This window comes from Phascolarctos cinereus, unplaced genomic scaffold (genome assembly GCF_003287225.1).
Source record: "Phascolarctos cinereus isolate Bilbo 61053 unplaced genomic scaffold, phaCin_HiC Scaffold_9;HRSCAF=440, whole genome shotgun sequence".
In the NCBI taxonomy this organism is placed as follows: Eukaryota; Metazoa; Chordata; class Mammalia; order Diprotodontia; family Phascolarctidae; genus Phascolarctos; species Phascolarctos cinereus.
In genome coordinates this window covers 28,333,353-28,352,314 of record NW_027556402.1, presented here as the reverse complement: position 1 = coordinate 28,352,314, position 18,962 = coordinate 28,333,353, and the positions used below count along the sequence as shown (strand labels likewise).

Sequence of the window (18,962 nt, the reverse complement as noted above, 5' to 3'; positions counted from 1 at the left end):
CCTCATATTTTTATTTTGTAAATATACATTAAAACGTATGAGTTTTAATATAACAATAATGATGTTCAATTTCCTTTTCTTTGGAGCTGAGAAAATGTGTCTCCCTCCTGTCTTAATAGAGACTATGGGCATGGAATACTGCATATAGATAGGATTGATGTCTGCCGGTCAACAAGCATTTTCCAAGTGCTTTTTAAGTTCCAGGCAGTGGGCTAAATGCTAGAGATGCAAAGAAAAGAAAAAAAAACATTGCTTGCTCTCAAGAAGTTTAAATTCTACTAGGGGAGAAAACACGTAAATAACTATAGTATATACATACAAGATGTACAGATGTATAAACGTGAGGGTCGCCAGGTTAGGATCATGGCCTAATGAAGCAGATTTAAATGCCCTGGTCCATAGTAATTCTGCCTTAGATGAACAGTTATGAAACACGAATGGCTCATGATTATGCTTCCAGTTAAGGAGATAAATTTTTCTTAACAATGTAACAGCAATGTTGTTTTAAGAAAGACTTTGAGGGGGGCAGCTAGGTGGCACAGTGGATAGAGCACTGGCCCTGAAGTCAGGAGGATATGAGTTCAAATCAGGCCTCAGACCAAACACTTGACACTTACTAGCTGTGTGACCCTGGGCAAGTTACTTAACCCCAACTGCCTAAAAAAAAAATAATGATGGAATAAGTCATTTTGACTATTACAAATACCCAAATTAACTACAAAGGACACATGAAGAAAGATGCTATCTGTATCCAGAGAAAGAACTGATAAATATAAGTATGTATTGAACAATTTTACATATACATACATACATATATATATATATATATATATATGTACACACACACACACACACACACACACACTATTTGTGTCTAATGGTAGCCAGCTCTAAGGGGGTTCAGGGAGGGAAGAAAAAAGGAGAAAAATCATTAAATATAAATTATATATACATATTATATATATATATATATATATATATATATTTATAAATGGAATAGCAACTTGTACATAATTTTAAAAAAGGTTTCTATTCCCAGAATGTAGAGTTTTGATCTATTAAAATGGTTCATCATGGAGCATCCTGAGCATGGCAAAAACTTCCATTCAATAAACATTTTGTTCCAAACAAAACAAATAAACAGTGGTCAGCTGGTTGGGTTCCCAGTTCTACCCTAGGAAAGAAAGGTTACTTTCTCCCACATGGATATCAGAGTTCTCTCATGACCTCAAGTCACAAACAAAGGGTCTTAGGAAATGCAAAATACAGGCCCAACCACAGGTCTTTATGAAAAATAAGATTAGATTAGTTAGATGAAGTCTTGAACTCAATTAGAAATGAATTCAAGAGGCTTTTAAAAGAAGGCTTTTTGTAGGTAGAGGCCAAGTCAAGATGGTAATGTGAGAGTCAGCATTTTTCCCAGCTCACCCAGCATATCTCCCCACAACAATCTAGAGCAAACCAAATCCTGATTGGCAAAGCCAAAAAAAAAAAAAAAGAAAAACAAAAAACCCCAAGCAAAACAAACAAAAAAAGTCACTGGGAGTCATTTTTCCATCCTGGGGTAGCATAGGAAGAGAGAGAAGAGGTCTGCAGACACTGTGAGCGGTTGGGGGACGGGGGAGTGTCCAGGAGTTCTGCACAGTGGCAGCAGTGCAGCCAGGGACAGTAAGGGCATTGAGATAGAGCACACCAAGGCAGGAAATACCTGGGCTGAACCAGTGCTGAGGACAGGAGCAGTTGTCAGCTGGCAGCTCTGTCGTCCATTACTCCTCTCTAGGTCACAGTTCTTTTTTTTCCTTTTTTAAAAACTTAAATACACAATAAGAAAAGAAAAAGGAACACATTATAAACTTAAATATTAAAACTTAAGTGCAAAATAAGAAAAGAAAAAAAGCATTGCCATGTGCACAGAGAACATGAGAGGATTCAAAATATACGGCAATAAATTTCCATTTCAAGAAAGCCTATGTAATAAATACTACGTATTGTGTTCAGAGCTATCTTTTCTTTCCTTCCTTGTAAGTTTTCTTTGCTCTCTGCCATGCACTTTTTACTTTGTTCTTTTTCCCCTCCTTTTCCCCCCACCTCCCCAAAGAAGGCTACAATTAAGTGTGGATATATTTACACACACACACACACACACACACACACACACACATACATATATGCATATATAAACATATATATATACACACACAAAGATATATATTCATACATACACTTACATATGCACACTTACATATCTATAATCATACGCATATATAGACATATATATTCATATGCATCTATGTAAGACCATACTATACTTTTTATCCTGTTTCTCTGAGGGTGGATAACTTCTTCCTTCATAAAACCAAGTCTTTCCATAGTTTTCCAGGTTCACAAACTCATCATTTCCTACACCACAGCAATATTCCAACCTTATTCTGTCTAGTTATTTTAAAAGTTTAAAACAATATTAATATGGCTGACATATGGTGTAGTTTCTCTATTTTTCTCATTTGATTATATTTATTTTAGCTTCAACTTTGTCTGAGATCATGATTACTACCCCTGTTTTTTTCCCTAATAAATTCTATTCCTGATCTTTATTTCATGTTTGTGTGTATTTATTTCCTATCCCTCCTGACTACTCTACTTCTACCCACTACCTGGCCATCCTATTACTTAATCTACCTCCCCTCCAAGGATAACTCCTTATTCTACCATTCTCATTAATCTAAATACCCTTCTATGCCCATCTGCCCAAATAGAAGAACTTTAAAAAAGACTTTAAAAATCAAATGAAAGAAATTGAAGAAAAATGTTTTAAAATAAGAACAATCCAACAAAAACAAGATTATGAAAAGAAAGTCAAGCAGTTAGAAAAGGAGATTCAGAATCTGAAGGAAGAACATGACTCTTTGAAAATTACAATGGGGCGGGGGCAGCTAGGTGGCGCAGCGGATAGAGCACCGTCCCTGGAGTCAGGAGGACCTGAGTTCAAATCTGACCTCAGACACATAATACTTCCTAGCTGTGTGACTCTGGGCAAGTCACTTAACCCCAACTGCCTCACTAAGAAAAAGAAAGAACAAAAGAAAGAAAGAAAGAAAGAAAGAAAGAAAGAAAGAAAGAAGAGAAAGAAAGAAAAAGAAAATTAGAATTGGGCAAGGGCAAGCCAGCAAAGTTATGAGTCCAAGAAATAATAAAACAAAACATAAGGAATGAAAAAATAGAACAGAATATGAAATATCTCATAAGAAAAACAACTGGGCTCAGATTCTTATAATCACTGCTCAGATTCTTGAAATCTAGCCACTGCTCAGATTCTTAATATCTAGCCACTGCTCAAATTCTTAAAATCTAGCCAATAGCTTACTAATGTTCAGACTCCTTAAGAGTCTGCCCAGTATGACAGATGTTCTAATAAACCTTGTCTTTGATTTTTATACCCTTCTAAATATATATATATATGTACTGTTCCCTCTTTAACCCATTCCTGATAAAAGTAGGGTTCTAGAACTACAGCCCTCCTCCCCCATCTAATCCCTCTGTGACAATTCTTCCTCTCACACCTCATTTGTGTAAGATAATTACTCTTTTTACCTTTTCCTAAATGATTTACTTTTTAGAAGCCTATCATACTCAGGCCTACTCTAATCTTTCTTTTGAACTACCCAATTACTAAAAATAATCTTAGACGTACTTTTTTACATTTCCTCATAAAAAAATTAAAGTCTGTTCTTATTGAATCCCTTGTAATTAGTCTTTGATATGTACTTTGTAATTTCTCTTGGATCTTATATGTCAAATCTTCTATTAAGTTCAGGGTTTTTTTTTCCTTTTAGATAAAATCCCAAAAGTCTGGCAATTTATTAAATGTCCATTTCTTTTCATTCAAGATTATGCTTAACTTTACTGGGTATGATATTTTTGGCCACAACCTCAGTTCTTTTGCTCTTTGATATATAGTGTACCATGACCTGTGGTCTTTAAGTGTCACTGCTGCTAGGTCTTATGTGATTCTAATTGTGGCATCACCATATTTAATTTTTTTCCCTTGTTGCTTGTAATATTTTCTTCTTTACCTGGGGGTTTCAGAATTCGACTATGACATTCCTGTAGGTTTTCCTTGTAAGATTTCTTTCAGGTGGTGATCGCTGGATTTTTTCTATTTCCACTTTCCTCTCTTGTTCTAACACTTCAGGACAATTTTCTTTAATTATTTCTTGTATTATTGTATCAATATTCTTTTTTTTTGTTATAGCTTTCAGATTGGCTGATTATTCTTATGTTTCTTTCTTCTTGATCTGTTCTCCAGATCAGTTGGTTTTTTTTGGGGCAGACTCTTAAGGAGTCTGAACATTAGTACGCTATTGGCTAGATTTTAAGAATTTGAACAGTGGCTAGATTTTAAGAATCTGAGCAGTGGCTAGATTTCAAGAATCTGAGCAGTGGTTAGATCATAAGAATCTAAGCCCAGTTTTTCTTATGAGATATTTCATATTCTCTTCTGTTTTTTCATTCTTTATGTTTTATTATTTCTTGGACTCATAACTTTGCTGTCTTACCCTTGCCCAATTCTAATTCTTTTTCACTTTCTTTCTTTCTTTCTTTCACAATTGGGGTTAAGTGACTTGCCCAGAGTCACACAGCTAGGAAGTATTATGTGTCTGAGGTCAGATTTGAACTCAGGTCCTCCTGACTCCAGGGACGGTGCTCTATCCGCTGCGCCACCTAGCTGCCCCCGCCCCATTGTAATTTTCAAAGAGTCATGTTCTTCCTTCAGATTCTGAATCTCCTTTTCTAACTGCTTGACTTTCTTTTCATAATCTTGTTTTTGTTGGATTGTTCTTATTTTAAAACATTTTTCTTCAATTTCTTTCATTTGATTTTTAAAGTCTTTTTTAAAGTTCTATTTGGGCAAGTGACCATTTGACATTACTCTTTGGGGTAGGACAGTCTTTTTTCCTTCAGTATCCTCCTCTGAAGATGATACCTGGTCTTCTCTATTCCCATAGTAACTTTCTATGGTTGGATTCTTTCTCCTTTGCTTGCTTGTTTTTTTTTTTTAATTTTCAGCAGCTTATTTTTTGTAATCACATCTAGTCCTGGGGTACGGGGTGGTGGTGCCTCTGGCTTCAGATCCTCCTTCAGTTCTCCCCTCTGGCCTAGAATGGAAACCAAGAACTCCATGCTCTTATAAGTGCCCAGAGCAATCAGTGTCCCTGACCCTACTGCTTCTGCACTCACCAGGCATGTGCTGGTTCCTCTGGGCAACATAGCTGGGTATGTCTTGTGGGTGTGACCAAAGCTAACTTTAGGGCCTGCAGCTTGCTGTTTTGCGGGAATTAGCCTGGAGGTGTTTACTCCTCATAGGAACCAAACCTCAGTACTGGATTTTTTTTTCTTTTTGCATCTTCCCCCATTGTCCTACGGGGACATTTTTGTCCAAACTCTTTGTTTATTTTTACTGCTGGACATTTGCCCTGAGACACTATTTTATCTCGTTTATGGGGGAAATCTGGAGAGTGTGGAATTTTCTGACCTTCACCATCTTCCTAGAATCCTCTCTTCTTCGTTTTAAAACACTGTCACAGTTCTAAGGTAGAGGGAAAAGTCATGAATGAGAGGGGTCCAAGCTGTATACAGAGCAAGGAATGAATTCCAAAAACTCAGTGGTGTGGCTCTGAGACAGAGAGCAGAATGGGTACCCATTCTAACCCTCGGTCACTCTGAATCTGCAGAACTCCCCAGTGGGCTAACCATGACTGAGTACTGCAGCATACTGAAATTCAACCTCACACAATCCAACAGACCCAAACCTGGGTCAAGAACTTGAGGAACTCAGACGAGGAGGAAAATGACCAGATCTGTCTCTAGACCACACTGCTTTGGAAGCAATGAAAACTTCTTGTTGTTATGCAGTTATTTCAGTCATATCTGACTCTTCATGACCTCATCTGGGTTTTATTGGCAGAGATACTGGAGTGGTTTGCCATTTCCTTCTCCAGCTCATTTTTCAGATATGGAAACTGAGGCAAACAGGGTTAAGTGACTCGCCCAGGGTCACATAGCAAGTAAGTTATCTGAGGCCAGATTTGAACTTAGGTCTGATCAATTTTTAAACCAATACCAGATGGCTTTATGGCTGCTTTATTATATAGTTTGCAGTCTGGAAGTACTATTTCTCTTTCATCCCTATTTCTTGATTTAATAGATATTTTGGTTTTCCAAATTGTTATTTGATCAAGTTCTATAAAGTATAGACAAAAAAAGGTGTAAATTAACTTTGGTAGTATTGTAATTTTTATTATATTGGTATAGTCTAGACACAAGCACTGAATATTCCTTCAGTTATTGAATCTATACAAATTTGTGTGTGTGTGCTTTTGTAGGTAGATGTGCAGATATTCCATGCATTTTGTAGATATTTTGAATGGGTTTTCCCTTTCTATTATTGCTTTTTGGGTTTTGTTGTTATTATATAGAAGTGCTGTTTGGAGTAGGGGGAGATTTAGTGTGACAGATAAGTTTAATTTTGGACATGTTGAATTTAAGATGTCCAATAGGCAGGCAGTTGGTGATGCAAGACTGGAAGGTTTTCTGAGAGGTTAGGGCTGGAAATTTGAGAATCATCAACAGAGATGATAATGTAATCCATGAAAGTTGATGAGCAGTCCAAGTGAAACAGTATAGAGGAGAGGTAGAGTCAAGATGGCCGAGTGATAGGAAGCAATGCAGTGAACTCTTCTCTAACAGATAAAGAAAAATACAGCAGGCATTCCTGATAAGGAAATCCCGAAAGTCACAGTCCTTTGTCAGCCCTAATCAGCACAGGGAGACAGACAGGGAAGTCTGTGGATACTGGGAATGGATTAACCAGGGATATGATGCTCAGAGCCCTCTAGCACCTCGGGAGAAACTAAAAACTGGGGCAAGCAGACATAAGAGGCTTTTTGCACACACTAATTCACCAGTCCACTGGGTTGGGCCATAGAAAAGGAGTGCCAAAGACTGAGTGGCTTAACATCTCCAGAGACTGGTGGTGTGCATTCTGGAAGACCTGTATATGGAAATCTCAAGTCTGATGTAAATAGTGCTGATTGCGATGGAGACTACCAAGTTAGTAATGGCAGGCAGTTGTTGAGATGGCCTGGATAGATTGCTGATGGGATATGAAGCCAAAGCATGGTGCCTAGGATCTCCTCAGAAGGGAGTAGAAAGTTACTGAATATCCAATGCAGATCAGGTATATGACAGCTATTAATTCCTCCACATAAGAGATTCACAATGTGTTCACAACAACTAATAACACAAAAGATTCAGGTGTTCACAAAAAAATCTTAAATATGTAGCAGTAACTCTTAACCATTATAATCTCCTTGGAAACTGAGCCTTAAAATATCAGCATAGGAGACAATTTGTGAAACTGCTGAATCAGCTTTTGTTCTGTACTGTTTCTCTCGAGGTCCCCAGCTTCTGGAAATCCAGGCAAGGGCTGGTATTCCTCTTCTCATCACCTTCTCAATGAAATGCTGTAGTCATTGTGTGGGGCACCTCTTCTAATGCAGCTAATAATGACTGAAGGATCCAAGGGTACCCGACATGTCAAGACCTTAAACTCTCCCCCCCAAACCTCTGAACTCACAAAGATGAGATCTCATCTTAGGAGCTGAGTTCTAAAGGCTCACCATGCCCCCAACCCTGAGTTTTCTACAAAGAAATCTTCAATATTGCTTAATTAGACCTTTCCTCTAGGTTTTCCCAAATATGGATCCTCTCATATAAGTGCTTAAGGCAATAGATGGATATTGGGTAGTATAGAGTTATTTCACCCTTTAAAAGACTCACAGGAGGCCATATATTCCCCTAGGGAGACGATCTCTTTAGACTCGCATTGTCCAGATCACTCACTGTAAAAGACGGGGTTGGCATGATGCGTATTCCTTGTATCCCAGTCTCCAGTGGTCTTGACTCCTCCTGTAGCTGTGGGGCCACATAGTGATACTGTCCTTTCCCCAAGAAGCATGTTGTTCAGGAACTCTCCCTTCTCTGACAAGGATAATTTTGGGGATCATGATGACTAGGTTATAGAAGTCTCATTCTTCCATGCAGAAGGATGGGGTTCAGGAACATGAGAGTAGGCACATGGACATATGCTTCTTCCATGCACTTCTTGGGGAAATTCCTGAGTGCCCCAGCTATTGCCATCTCTAGGGCTAGGAAAATTTAATCTCAGGACCTCTTCTCTAAGGTTACACAGTTGAGAAATGAATATTTCTCTCTTGTATTTAATAACTAAGCATTGTATTAGGACCAAGGTTCTTCCTCTTTTCTACTTCCTTATCCAAAAACCAACCAGTGTGGGATATCTCTTTTAGAGAGCTCTAATCAGACAGTAAAAAAACTCTAAGTTTAGGCTAACGGGCGTATTCCTGTTCATTGTATTTGCTCAGACAAATGTGGGGGAAAGTTGATTCCCCCTTGTTGTTTGTCCTTTGTTCTCAAAGAGGACCATGACATCATGGAGGTGATGCCACGACATGTAAGTGAACTGGAGGGAAGGCTGTGCAGAGTCACTAGCCTCACTTTCTTCTCCAGAGCCATCTGGGTCCAAAGGCGATTAGGATGACTGGAGATGACCCTGGAAGCAGTGGGAGAACTTGGTCTTTTAAAGCTAAGGTCTATTATCAAGACAGGTGATATGGAAATTGACATTAGTCTCTTTGACCAAGATTTGAGTGACCTAAGCCACCCACTCCAAGACCTTCATATAGCCCACAGCTGTTATTGTGTTAACCAATCCTAGGTGACTGCCATCCCTTGGGAACACCTCCTTTTTGAAGGGCATAACTATGACCCCACTGCCATTAGGGGTCTTTGGTCTGAGAGACAGCCAAATGACCATTAATAATCTGCTGGCCTTACTAATAAAATGATTAAATTATCTAGAAATTATGTCTCTCCAACATCACACAGTTAAGCTCATTTTATTCTTAAATCCTTCTGCCCCAAGGCATTTATACCAGTTCCTGGTGGAGATCAGACCTGAAATGAACAGCTCTCTCCAAACCCATGAAAACAGGTCTACTTTACTTTTTGGGTCTGTTCTGACCTCTGAAAAGGGAAAAGGCAAAAAGCAAAAAAAAGGTGAAAAAGACAAAAGGGGACATCTGGGTCACACGACCATGAAGATGAGGACATTTTACTCCAATCCCCACTAGCTCTCAAAAAGCAAAACCAAAACAAACAACCCAAGAGAAGAATTATGTGCAAGAAGTAGAATTAGAATTAGATGTCTCTACAGATAGGAAATGAGAAGTTTCCTCTTGAGGCAATCTGTTAGTACACACCACTTCTGGCCTCACTCCAGCATTCTGCTGTAACAAGGAGTGGACCTTAAAAAAATGCCCAGCTAGGTGTATATAGTAGGCATACAAGGAGGAGGGGATTACACTCTCCTGAGGTGGCTCCCTAGGTTGGAGAACCCCAACACAGCAGCAACTGCCCAGAACACTTACTCTCCCTCCCTGAAACCTACAAAAAGCACCCATCTGCCCCAAGTAACTTCTTTGAGATACAGCACTGACCCTACTTGAATACTAGCCTCCTTTTCTCTGTGCAGTCCCCTCACGCTGACTGCCTCAGTTCTCTCCATTCTGTTGTTCTCTTGGCTGAATGAACCAGTATCTACTGCTATTTGTAGGCTGGTAATCTGAATTTGAAGTGTAGCCCAGAGGGGTAAATCCACCATAAAAGGGGAGCAACAGGACAATATAAGAAAAAGAGTAAAACCAGTGAACATTTTAGAAGGAAGAAAACTCATTTTAAACACCTAGAGCATGAGCATGTAAATCAACGGGGAAGCTAGTGAGAGCAAAAGGAATCACAGGTATTGAGATCACAAGGTATCACAGATTGCAAATGTCTTTGAGTAAGTCTGGAAGATGAAGGTAATTAAACCAACACCCAATGAAGTACGTATCTCAAGACAGCACAGAATCACAAAAGAATGTACCAGAATGTTCAAGAGAAATAAGAACTTTAAAAGAATTTAGATGGGAACAGTTGGTAGAATTCATGGCTTGCACAGTCAAAATAATTAACAAAAAAGAGAAAAGTTAGTCCATAATGACAAGTCTTTCCAAAAGAGAAAAAAATGAAGTGAAGGACAATCTGAAAGAGAAATATTAAAAGAGGCCAGGATCTCTATACAAGGAAAATAAACTACTGATCTCAAAGACAAGATGCACAGAGACAACTTAAAGACCATGTGGGCTTTCCAGAAAAACATGACAATTCAAAAATACCCAAATACTAGAATTTAAGAATTAATAAAAGTAAACCATCCTGAACCCTCTAATACAGAAAACAAAGCACCAACTGAAAGAATCCACAAATTTCTAGGGGAAAAAGGCTTTACTTTAAATTGTAAGACACATTTAATGGGGCAGCTAGGTGGCATAGTGGATAGAGCATTGGCCCTGAAATCAGGAGGACTGGAGTTCAAAGCCTCAGACACTTGACACTAGCTGTGTGACCCTAGGCAAGTCACTTAACTCCAGTTAAAAAACAAGACACATATTTTAACAACTTCAAAGAAATCTACTGGTAATTAGGAGAAACCTTCACATATAAAGGAAAGGAAATTTAAGCAACATAGGACTTTTCTGCACCCACCAGAAACTAAAGAAGGGAATGGAATAATACATTTCAAAAAGCAAAGGTGCTAAAGATACAACCCCAGATTACATTACCTGCAAACCTGAGCCTAATCAAATAGGGGGAAAAAAGATGTATCTTCAACAAAAGAGAGGCATTTGTATTCTTATAAGGTCCATCCATCCCCCATATCAGCAGATTATTGGATTCGCAAACATCCCAAGTATCCAAAAAGTACACACTGGGGATAAAAATAAAAGAAGAATTTAAACAAATAGGATAAATGATGGTGAAGGAAAAAGTCTGAAACACCATGGAACCCAAACTTTGCAGAAAAAATCCCCTTAATAAAAGGATTCGCTCTGTAAAACTGGGACTTAGTCAAAAGGCCACATCCAAGGACCTAGAAGGCCACATGTGGCCTTGAAGCCATAGATTCCCCACCCTTGGACTAACCCCTCTAATATTTCCACAGATGAATCAATGTATTTTGTGGGACTGACTTGAAGAATGGGGGGGAGGTACATAAAAGGAGAAAGGGAAGTAGACAGAAGCAAATGGGCAGTGTACCTTAATGAAGTCCAAAGTAAACAATGAAAGGAAAACCATATTCTTTATTTCCTTCGGCACAATAGTATTCTATAGCATTTATGTACCGTGACTTATTCAGCCATTCCCAAATTGATGGGCAACCTTCAGTTTCCAACTCCTTGACACTGCAAGAAGAGCTATAAATATTTTTGTATATTCTTAGAGACTGTTTTCCTTAATCCCTCCCTTAATTTACCATCCCTCTAATTCCCCCTTCTCTTCTATTTCCTGCTCGAGTGAAATGAATTTTTGTAGCCAATTGTGTGTTTGTATGTAGGTATTCTTCCTTCTTTTAATCAGTTATGATGAGTGCGGTTCAAGTGTCAGCCCCTCCCTCAACAATACTGCAAAGTCAAACAACTGTGAAGGATTAAGGAACTCTGATTGGCATGATGTCAAGAAAAGAAGTCTCATTCTGTACTCATCACCCTCCCCTTAATCTTTTTGTTGGTGTTTAGTCATTTTCAGTTGAGACCAATTCTTCATGACCCCTTTCAGAGTTTTCTTGGTAAAGATACTGCAGTACTTTGCCATTTCCTTCTCCAGCTCATTGCACAGATGAGGAAACTGAGGCAAACAGTGTTAAAATGACCTGCCCAGGATCATACAGCTAGTATCTGAGAATAGATTTGAACTCAGGTCTTTCCAGCTCTGGGCCCAACATGCTATTCACTGTACCACCAAACTGCCCTCTTAATCTATGCTCCCTTTAATTCCCCCTCTCCCTTTCTTCCTGTTGGGAGAAATGTATTCCTGTACCCAAATGTTTGTGTACTGTTCCAGTACAGAATGAAATTTAAATGTCAGCCTCTCCCCTCTGTTGACGTGGGCTGCAAAAATGGCTCATTGTAATATTACCTGGATTTCTCCATCAGTATTCAGGCTGGTACATTTTCTAAAACCGCTTGTAGGCATTTTGTGGTTATTCTTCCAGCTATTTGGTTACTTTGGCTCTGCTTCTCCACAATAAATGTTTACAATAGGAAAGATTTAATTAAATAATTCATTTTAATTAATAATAATTAATTAAAGATTTAATTTAATAATTTAATTTAATTAAAAAATTTTAAAAAAATTAATTTAATTAATCTAACAAACAAGAAGTTGGAGGGGAGGAGAAGAGGAAGAATTTTGAATTACTCAATTTATAGGTTAAAAAAAGGGGGAGAATTAGATAACCAAATAAAAGGAAGAAAGAAAAAAGAATAAGGTAACTAAAATACCAAAACCAGGAAAAGCGCTAACAAATGAGAAGGAGTAAGATTGAGGGTGAGAGAAAGAGAGTCTGTTAGACTGTAGTTGCCTTAAATTAGAAACTACAGAGTCAAATGAAGGAAAATGTAAACTCAACCTTTATAATTTAAATGTTAATGGATTAACTAATACCATAAAATGAAAAAAGAGTGACATATTGAATAAGAAAATAAAACCCCACAACTTGTTGTTCACAAGAAATACATCTAAAAGGCAAAGCCATATACAAAAAAAGAAACAAGGGAAAACAAGATTTACTATGCATCAGGTAAATAAAAAAAAAGAGTTGCGATCATGCTATCAAACATGGCAAAAACAACCCTCTCCCCATATGAACATGGATTTTAAAAAAGGAAATCATGCGAAAAGGACCAAATTAAAAACCAATGTAAATGTTAAACTTATACGTTACAAATGCCATAACATTTAAATTCACAATAGAAAAATTAATTGAATTGTAAGAAGATGTACATAGCAATGTAATAATAGCAGAATACATTGATGACCCTCTATGAATTAGACAAACCTAGCAGAGATAAACAGAAAGGAAAAAGTAAAATTGAACTAGCTGCTAGGGAGATTAGAGTTAAAAGAGTTATACTGTCTTCTAAATGGGACTGCTAAAGAATATATAGCTTTCTTAGCATTGCATGTAACCTTTACAAAAACTAATCACTTAGTAGGACAGAGGTATGCAAATAAATGTCAAAAGGCAGAAATAGTAAACATATCCTTTGCAGACTACACTGCAATAAAACTAGTAATCCATTCACAAGCATAAATAAAAGACAGAACTAAATGGAGACTTAACAGTGAAATCCTAAGAAAGAGTGGGTAAAAGAGCAAGTCACAAAAACAATTAAAATTACGTGAAAGACAATGATAATGATTAAACAGTATACTAAAATTTCTGGGATGGAGTTAAAGGATTCCACATGGGGAAAAAATTATATTCCTAATAAAATATGTTGACAAAATTCAAGAGCATTAATGAACTGAATATGCATTTTTAAACAAAGTTTTAAAAAACCTCAGCAAATAAGCCCACAATTAGCATAAAGGATGATACTGAAAATAATTTGAGAAATAAATTGGAAACAAGAGTACAGAACTGATAAAACTAAATAAAGAAATACTTGCAAAATCGATACACCTTGAATCAACTTGTTTAAAAAGAAGAGGGCAGAAAACAAAAAACAAAACAAAATAAAAAAACAGCAAATGAACAAGGTGCAATCACAAACAAACCCGAAGAAACAAAAGGAATGATCAGAACCTACAATGCACCATTATGTGCCAACACAATTGGAGTACACAAAAGAAACAGAAGAATACCTTAAAAAATATAAGATTCTCAAACTAAAGAATACCAAATAGATATCTTACATAATAAAATTTAAAAAAAGGAAACCAAAGTAGTTCTAAGGGAACTAACAAAGGAGAGGAAAAACTCTTGGTCCTGATGGATTTACAGATGAACTGTATCAATCTTTTAAAGAAAAATTAAGACTAATGCTATCAACTTACTCTCAAAGATCATGAAATAAAGTACTCTACCAACCTCCTTTTAGGAGAAAAATCTAGTCCTAATTACTTAACAAAGGAAATGTTAACACAAAGAATTATAGAACAATATCACCAATGAACATCAATGCAAAAATTTTAACCAAAGTCCTATCAGATAGATTACAGTCATTTAAGACCGAGGTAGGCCTCTTGGCTCAAACCAGATTAAAATGTAATTGGGAAATCTTTAACAAAATAAATAAAAATACAATACAACATACATGATATAAATTTGTGGTTTTAGTTTTCTAAATCATCATTGGTCCCTAGTGATCCCTTTCTATTTAAGCTTATCACTGCTGATTTAGGACATCATTATGACCAAGTTGGATTTATACTAGAGATAAAAGGAGGGTTCAATATTAGGAAAATAATCAACATAATTAATCATTAAAAACAAAAATATCCCAAACCCCAATGGACTAAACTGATATAGTAAAAGCTTTTGACAAGGCACAACATTCAACTGGGGCTCAAAAACAAAGTAAACAAATGAACAAAAAGGGATCTTTTAAAGAAATATCATAGAAAGCATCTTTCTAAAACCAAAAGTAAGCATCATATAAAATGGCAATACACTAGAAGCTTTCACAACAAATACAGGGATAAAGTAAGAACATCCACTCTTCCAAAAGAGTTTTAGAAATGGTGGCAATAGTAGTAAGACCAGAGAAAGAAATTAAAAGTACAAAGATAGTTATAAAGCGTATGACATGATAGCTTACTTAAAAACTTAATGGTCAGCAAAGAAACTGAGACAATAGCTTCAGTAAAGCAGCAGTCTACAAAATAAACCCTCAAAAATCAACAGCATTTCTATATAACAATAACAAAATCCAAGAGTCAATAGTAGGAAGGGAAATCCCATTCACCTGGCCACAAAATGAATAAAAGATTTTGGAATCACTCTACTGAAGCACACTACTTATTCGAATAGGTTCAATTACAAAGTGCTCTTGAAAGAAATAACTGGAAGAATATTCAGTGCTTATGTCTGAGTCATTTTATATTGGTTCATGCCAATATAATAAAAAATGACAATATTACCAAGGTTGATTTATGGTTTTAATGCTTTGATAATTAAACTACCAAGGGGATACTTTACAAAAGTCAATAAAATAACAAAATTTACTTGGAGGAACAGAAGACCTAGGATATCAAGGGAATTAACTTAATTTTTTTAATCAAGAGAATTAATGAAAAAAGAAAGGAATGCAGGGGGAACAGAACTTTCAGATCTCAACTTTATTATAAAGTAGCAGTCATCAAACCCATTTGGTATCGGTTATTGCGTAGGTAAAAGGAACGGACTAGAGGAGACTCAGGAATAATGGAAAAAGCAAAAATGGCCAAGACAGTTTCTTGTTCTTCTTTATAGGCTGGTGGAAAGGAGCGGGTATCTGAGACAACAGGTGGAAAGTTTCTATGGTTGAGAAATTAGTGCAGCAAATTTTGTGCTAAACTTCTCTGAACTTAGGTAAGCTGCTTCTTGGACAACAGATGTAGGGGGTGTTCCAAAAGTTTTAGTGCAATTTTAAGACTAAGACTTTTAGGACACTTGGCAAAGTTGAGCATCAAAACGATTCCAGCTTAACTGAACTTGACAGAGACTATGCTTTGCCAGCATAACCTTTGATGACCCAGCTTCCCACAACATGATGAGGCATCAGAGGAGACTGTCAGTGGAATTATTTTTTTTAAATTACATTTGCATAGTTACGAGTTTTAAGGTTAAAAAGTTCTTCTTTTCACAACAGTAACCCTAAAAGGAGGTAGTACCTGTGGTATTATTCCCATTATCATACAAACAACAGAAATGAAGCTCAAAGAAATCCAGGATAGCCGGTGTCAGGATTTGAGTCAGGTCATGGCTGACTCTGGGTTCAATCTACTTTTTAGTCTTCCATCTCGCCTATTTCAAATTTCCTTACACAGTTTCACATTTTTCCTGACATCTCTTGTTTTTCTTTCAGAATAAGACTGACACACAGTGTCACACTAGATCTAGCTGGTGGTCTCTAGTTTTTTTTTCTCTAGAAATCCAGATGATTGAGGCTGTGGACATCTCCTTCAACATGTGGGAATGGCTAGAGACTCAAACACCCAATATCCCTGTGACCTCAGGGGCACAGCTACTTTTGACAACAATGCTATAAAATCACACATTGAGTCAAAGGTTTAGCTCCTTTGCCAATTCAAAGAAACAATGATATACTGAAACACCTCATTAATATGCAGGCACATCTTTAGCTTATTGAGTCATCACTTTTTAAAGATGTATCTTTATTTACAAAGTGATGATGCCTAACCAATTACAAAGAGACATCAGAAAATTTCATTTTTCATGTAATGTATATAAATATGTACAGGAAATTTTATAAAGTAAACATCAGAAATCGTAATAATAAACATTTGCTACTTATTCTATGTCAATAGTTCTCTCTTAAACTTAAATACTGGTTTCAAGTATCCCTTATAAAACAGACCTACTTTATTAAAATAATGAAAAAGAACTTTGCTATAAACAATATTGTTTTAAAAATAGACTAAGAAAACATCCCAGTAACAATGCTCATCTTGATAAAATACTGCCTTAATTTTCCTTATGGTCTTTAAGCAAAAAAGGCAGTTTAATAACTGCAGTAATAGGTTAGTGTTTTTTAATACAACATTTTATTTCAATAATTATCATAGGTTAAAAAAGCTACACAATACAGCTTTATTAGATATTTGCTGTTATACAGGACATCCTCTCATTTCAGAGTGAGCAGGGTCTTTATAAAAGTATTGACTCGTCTTGCCCTTTCCCAACCAATAAATGGCCAGGACAGACACCTCGAAAGAAGAGTCCACCATAGTTAACAACAGAGATGTATGCACACAAAAAACTTCTAAGAATCACTTCAAATGTGGTTGCTTATTTTTCTGCTCTTCTTCAATCTGAAGACGTCTCAGTACACAAAGGACAACTTGATAGCAGAAAATATATTGATCCTGGAAAAGAAAAAACATATGCAAAAAAGGCACCATTTTGTACTAGCTAAATAGTAATTCAATTTTGGGAGTTTATACTTTTAAAAATTCAACACCTGAATTCCATTTTGGCAAGCAAACTAAGGATGAGATTTTCTAGGTTGGATTAATCTTCCACAAATGGTCCCAAGGTGAAGCCTACATAAACTGGTTAGGCTACAGTTCACACAGACTTGTTTTTGTTTGGTTCCACTTTTGTTATCTCTTAGCTTTATATTCCCATCTCTATTTGAAATTCATGTTTATATAGGCATAGGCAACTAACCAGTGATATAAATCCTGAAAGCATGTACAGATTTTTTAATCTCAAGCTTAAAATAAAAATTTCTTTAAATATTGTGAATAAGAGCAGTCTAAACATCCAACCATTTAAAAAGTTATAGTTCCTTGTCAGTAAATTTCTTCACAGAGGTAGTATGATAGAATGGATTGTAAATAAAATAAGCAGAATTAAATAGGAATAAATAAACAAAATTAAATAGAAAAGAAATAGGATTAGAAAGACAGATTCAAGAAAGATTGGCCTCTGACATATTCCAGCCATATGATTATTGGCATCCCAACCTCTTAGTGCCCCTAAGCAAACTCTTTAATATTAATCTGTAAATGAATTGTTATTATTTTTTCTAATTCAGTAAAATAAATTTTTTGGCAATTTAATTGGGATGGCATTGAATATATAAACTAGTTTAGGTAAAATCGTCATTTTTATTATATTGGCCCTGCCTACTCATGAACACTTAATATTTCTCCAATTATTTAAATCTGATTTTATTTGTATGAAGTTTTTAAAAAATAATTTTGTATATTATATATGTACATATGTATGTGTGCATGTACGCGCACACACACACACACAATTTTGTTCCTGGGTTTGCTTTGGCAGGTGCATATACAGAATGATTTTACATATAGACATTTGTGTCTAATGGTAGCCATGGGGGGAGGTGGAGAAAAAAGAAAAAAATAAATTTACATGATAACTTTATTATATATTTAAAAGGAATTTCAAGTTGTACGTAACAGATTTGCAGTTTCATGTGCAATCTTCATTATACTATGTCACGGAAATGCTTGTTTTATTTCATAAACTAAAAATAAAATAAATTTTAAAAAATATTAAGTTGCAGTTGTACATTAAAGTAGTTTTCGCATCAGAAAGTCTCCATACTGATGAAGTTACATATCCTGACCAAAGAAAAAGTATTTTTTCCCCCTTACTTCTTATTAGCATACCTAAATTTGAGGAAGCATATCAGTGGAAGTTTGGCCACCAATTAATGAACTTTTATTTTCCACTACAGTAATGAAGACCATTTCTAAATGTGAAGAGGGCTATGCTCTGTATCACTAATCCTTGAAGTACTAAAACATAACTTAAAATACTCCATTAACTTAGTCCTTCAGGCTTCCAACTGGAATTTTTCTTCTTGGTAAAGAGACAACAGATTTGAAAATATACATTGATGTAATATTCTCCTGGTGCTAAAGTTGCCTTTTGTTTGTAAATGACACTGTAAACCAAGACTAGGTTTAAGAACATGGTTGGAAAACTGGTGATCACATTACAATGTCATAGCATTAACAGGCTGCATACCTGGGTTTGAGGTCTAGGCAGTAATGGCCAGTGTGGTTTCTCTGCTATGAAAAATGTCTTTGTGAAAGTCAGCTGAATATTCAGGAGACCGAGCAGATTTAAGAAAAAGTGGAGTGGTGATAAACATGAAAGGCATTTTTTTTTTCTGTTTAAAAGGAGCAAATTTTATTTTGCTTTTTAAAAGACCAATGATATCTACACAGGCAATGAGTGTGACTCTCCAGTTGGGGATTTTAGGCTGCAAATGGAATTTCCCAAAATGTTCTGAGAG

The 18,962-nt window shown here is 36.2% G+C and overlaps 1 protein-coding gene across 1 annotated transcript in view; it reads right to left on the bottom strand.

The window, feature by feature from the left end:
* Positions 1-15,291: 15,291 nt before the first annotated feature.
* PTPN13 (protein tyrosine phosphatase non-receptor type 13) overlaps positions 15,292-18,962 on the bottom strand; it is a 210,869-nt gene continuing 207,198 nt past the window's right edge. The window contains 1 exon segment of the mRNA XM_078148659.1: positions 15,292-17,055. Coding sequence (XP_078004785.1) covers positions 16,960-17,055 — 96 coding nt within the window. The 3' untranslated portion in view covers positions 15,292-16,959.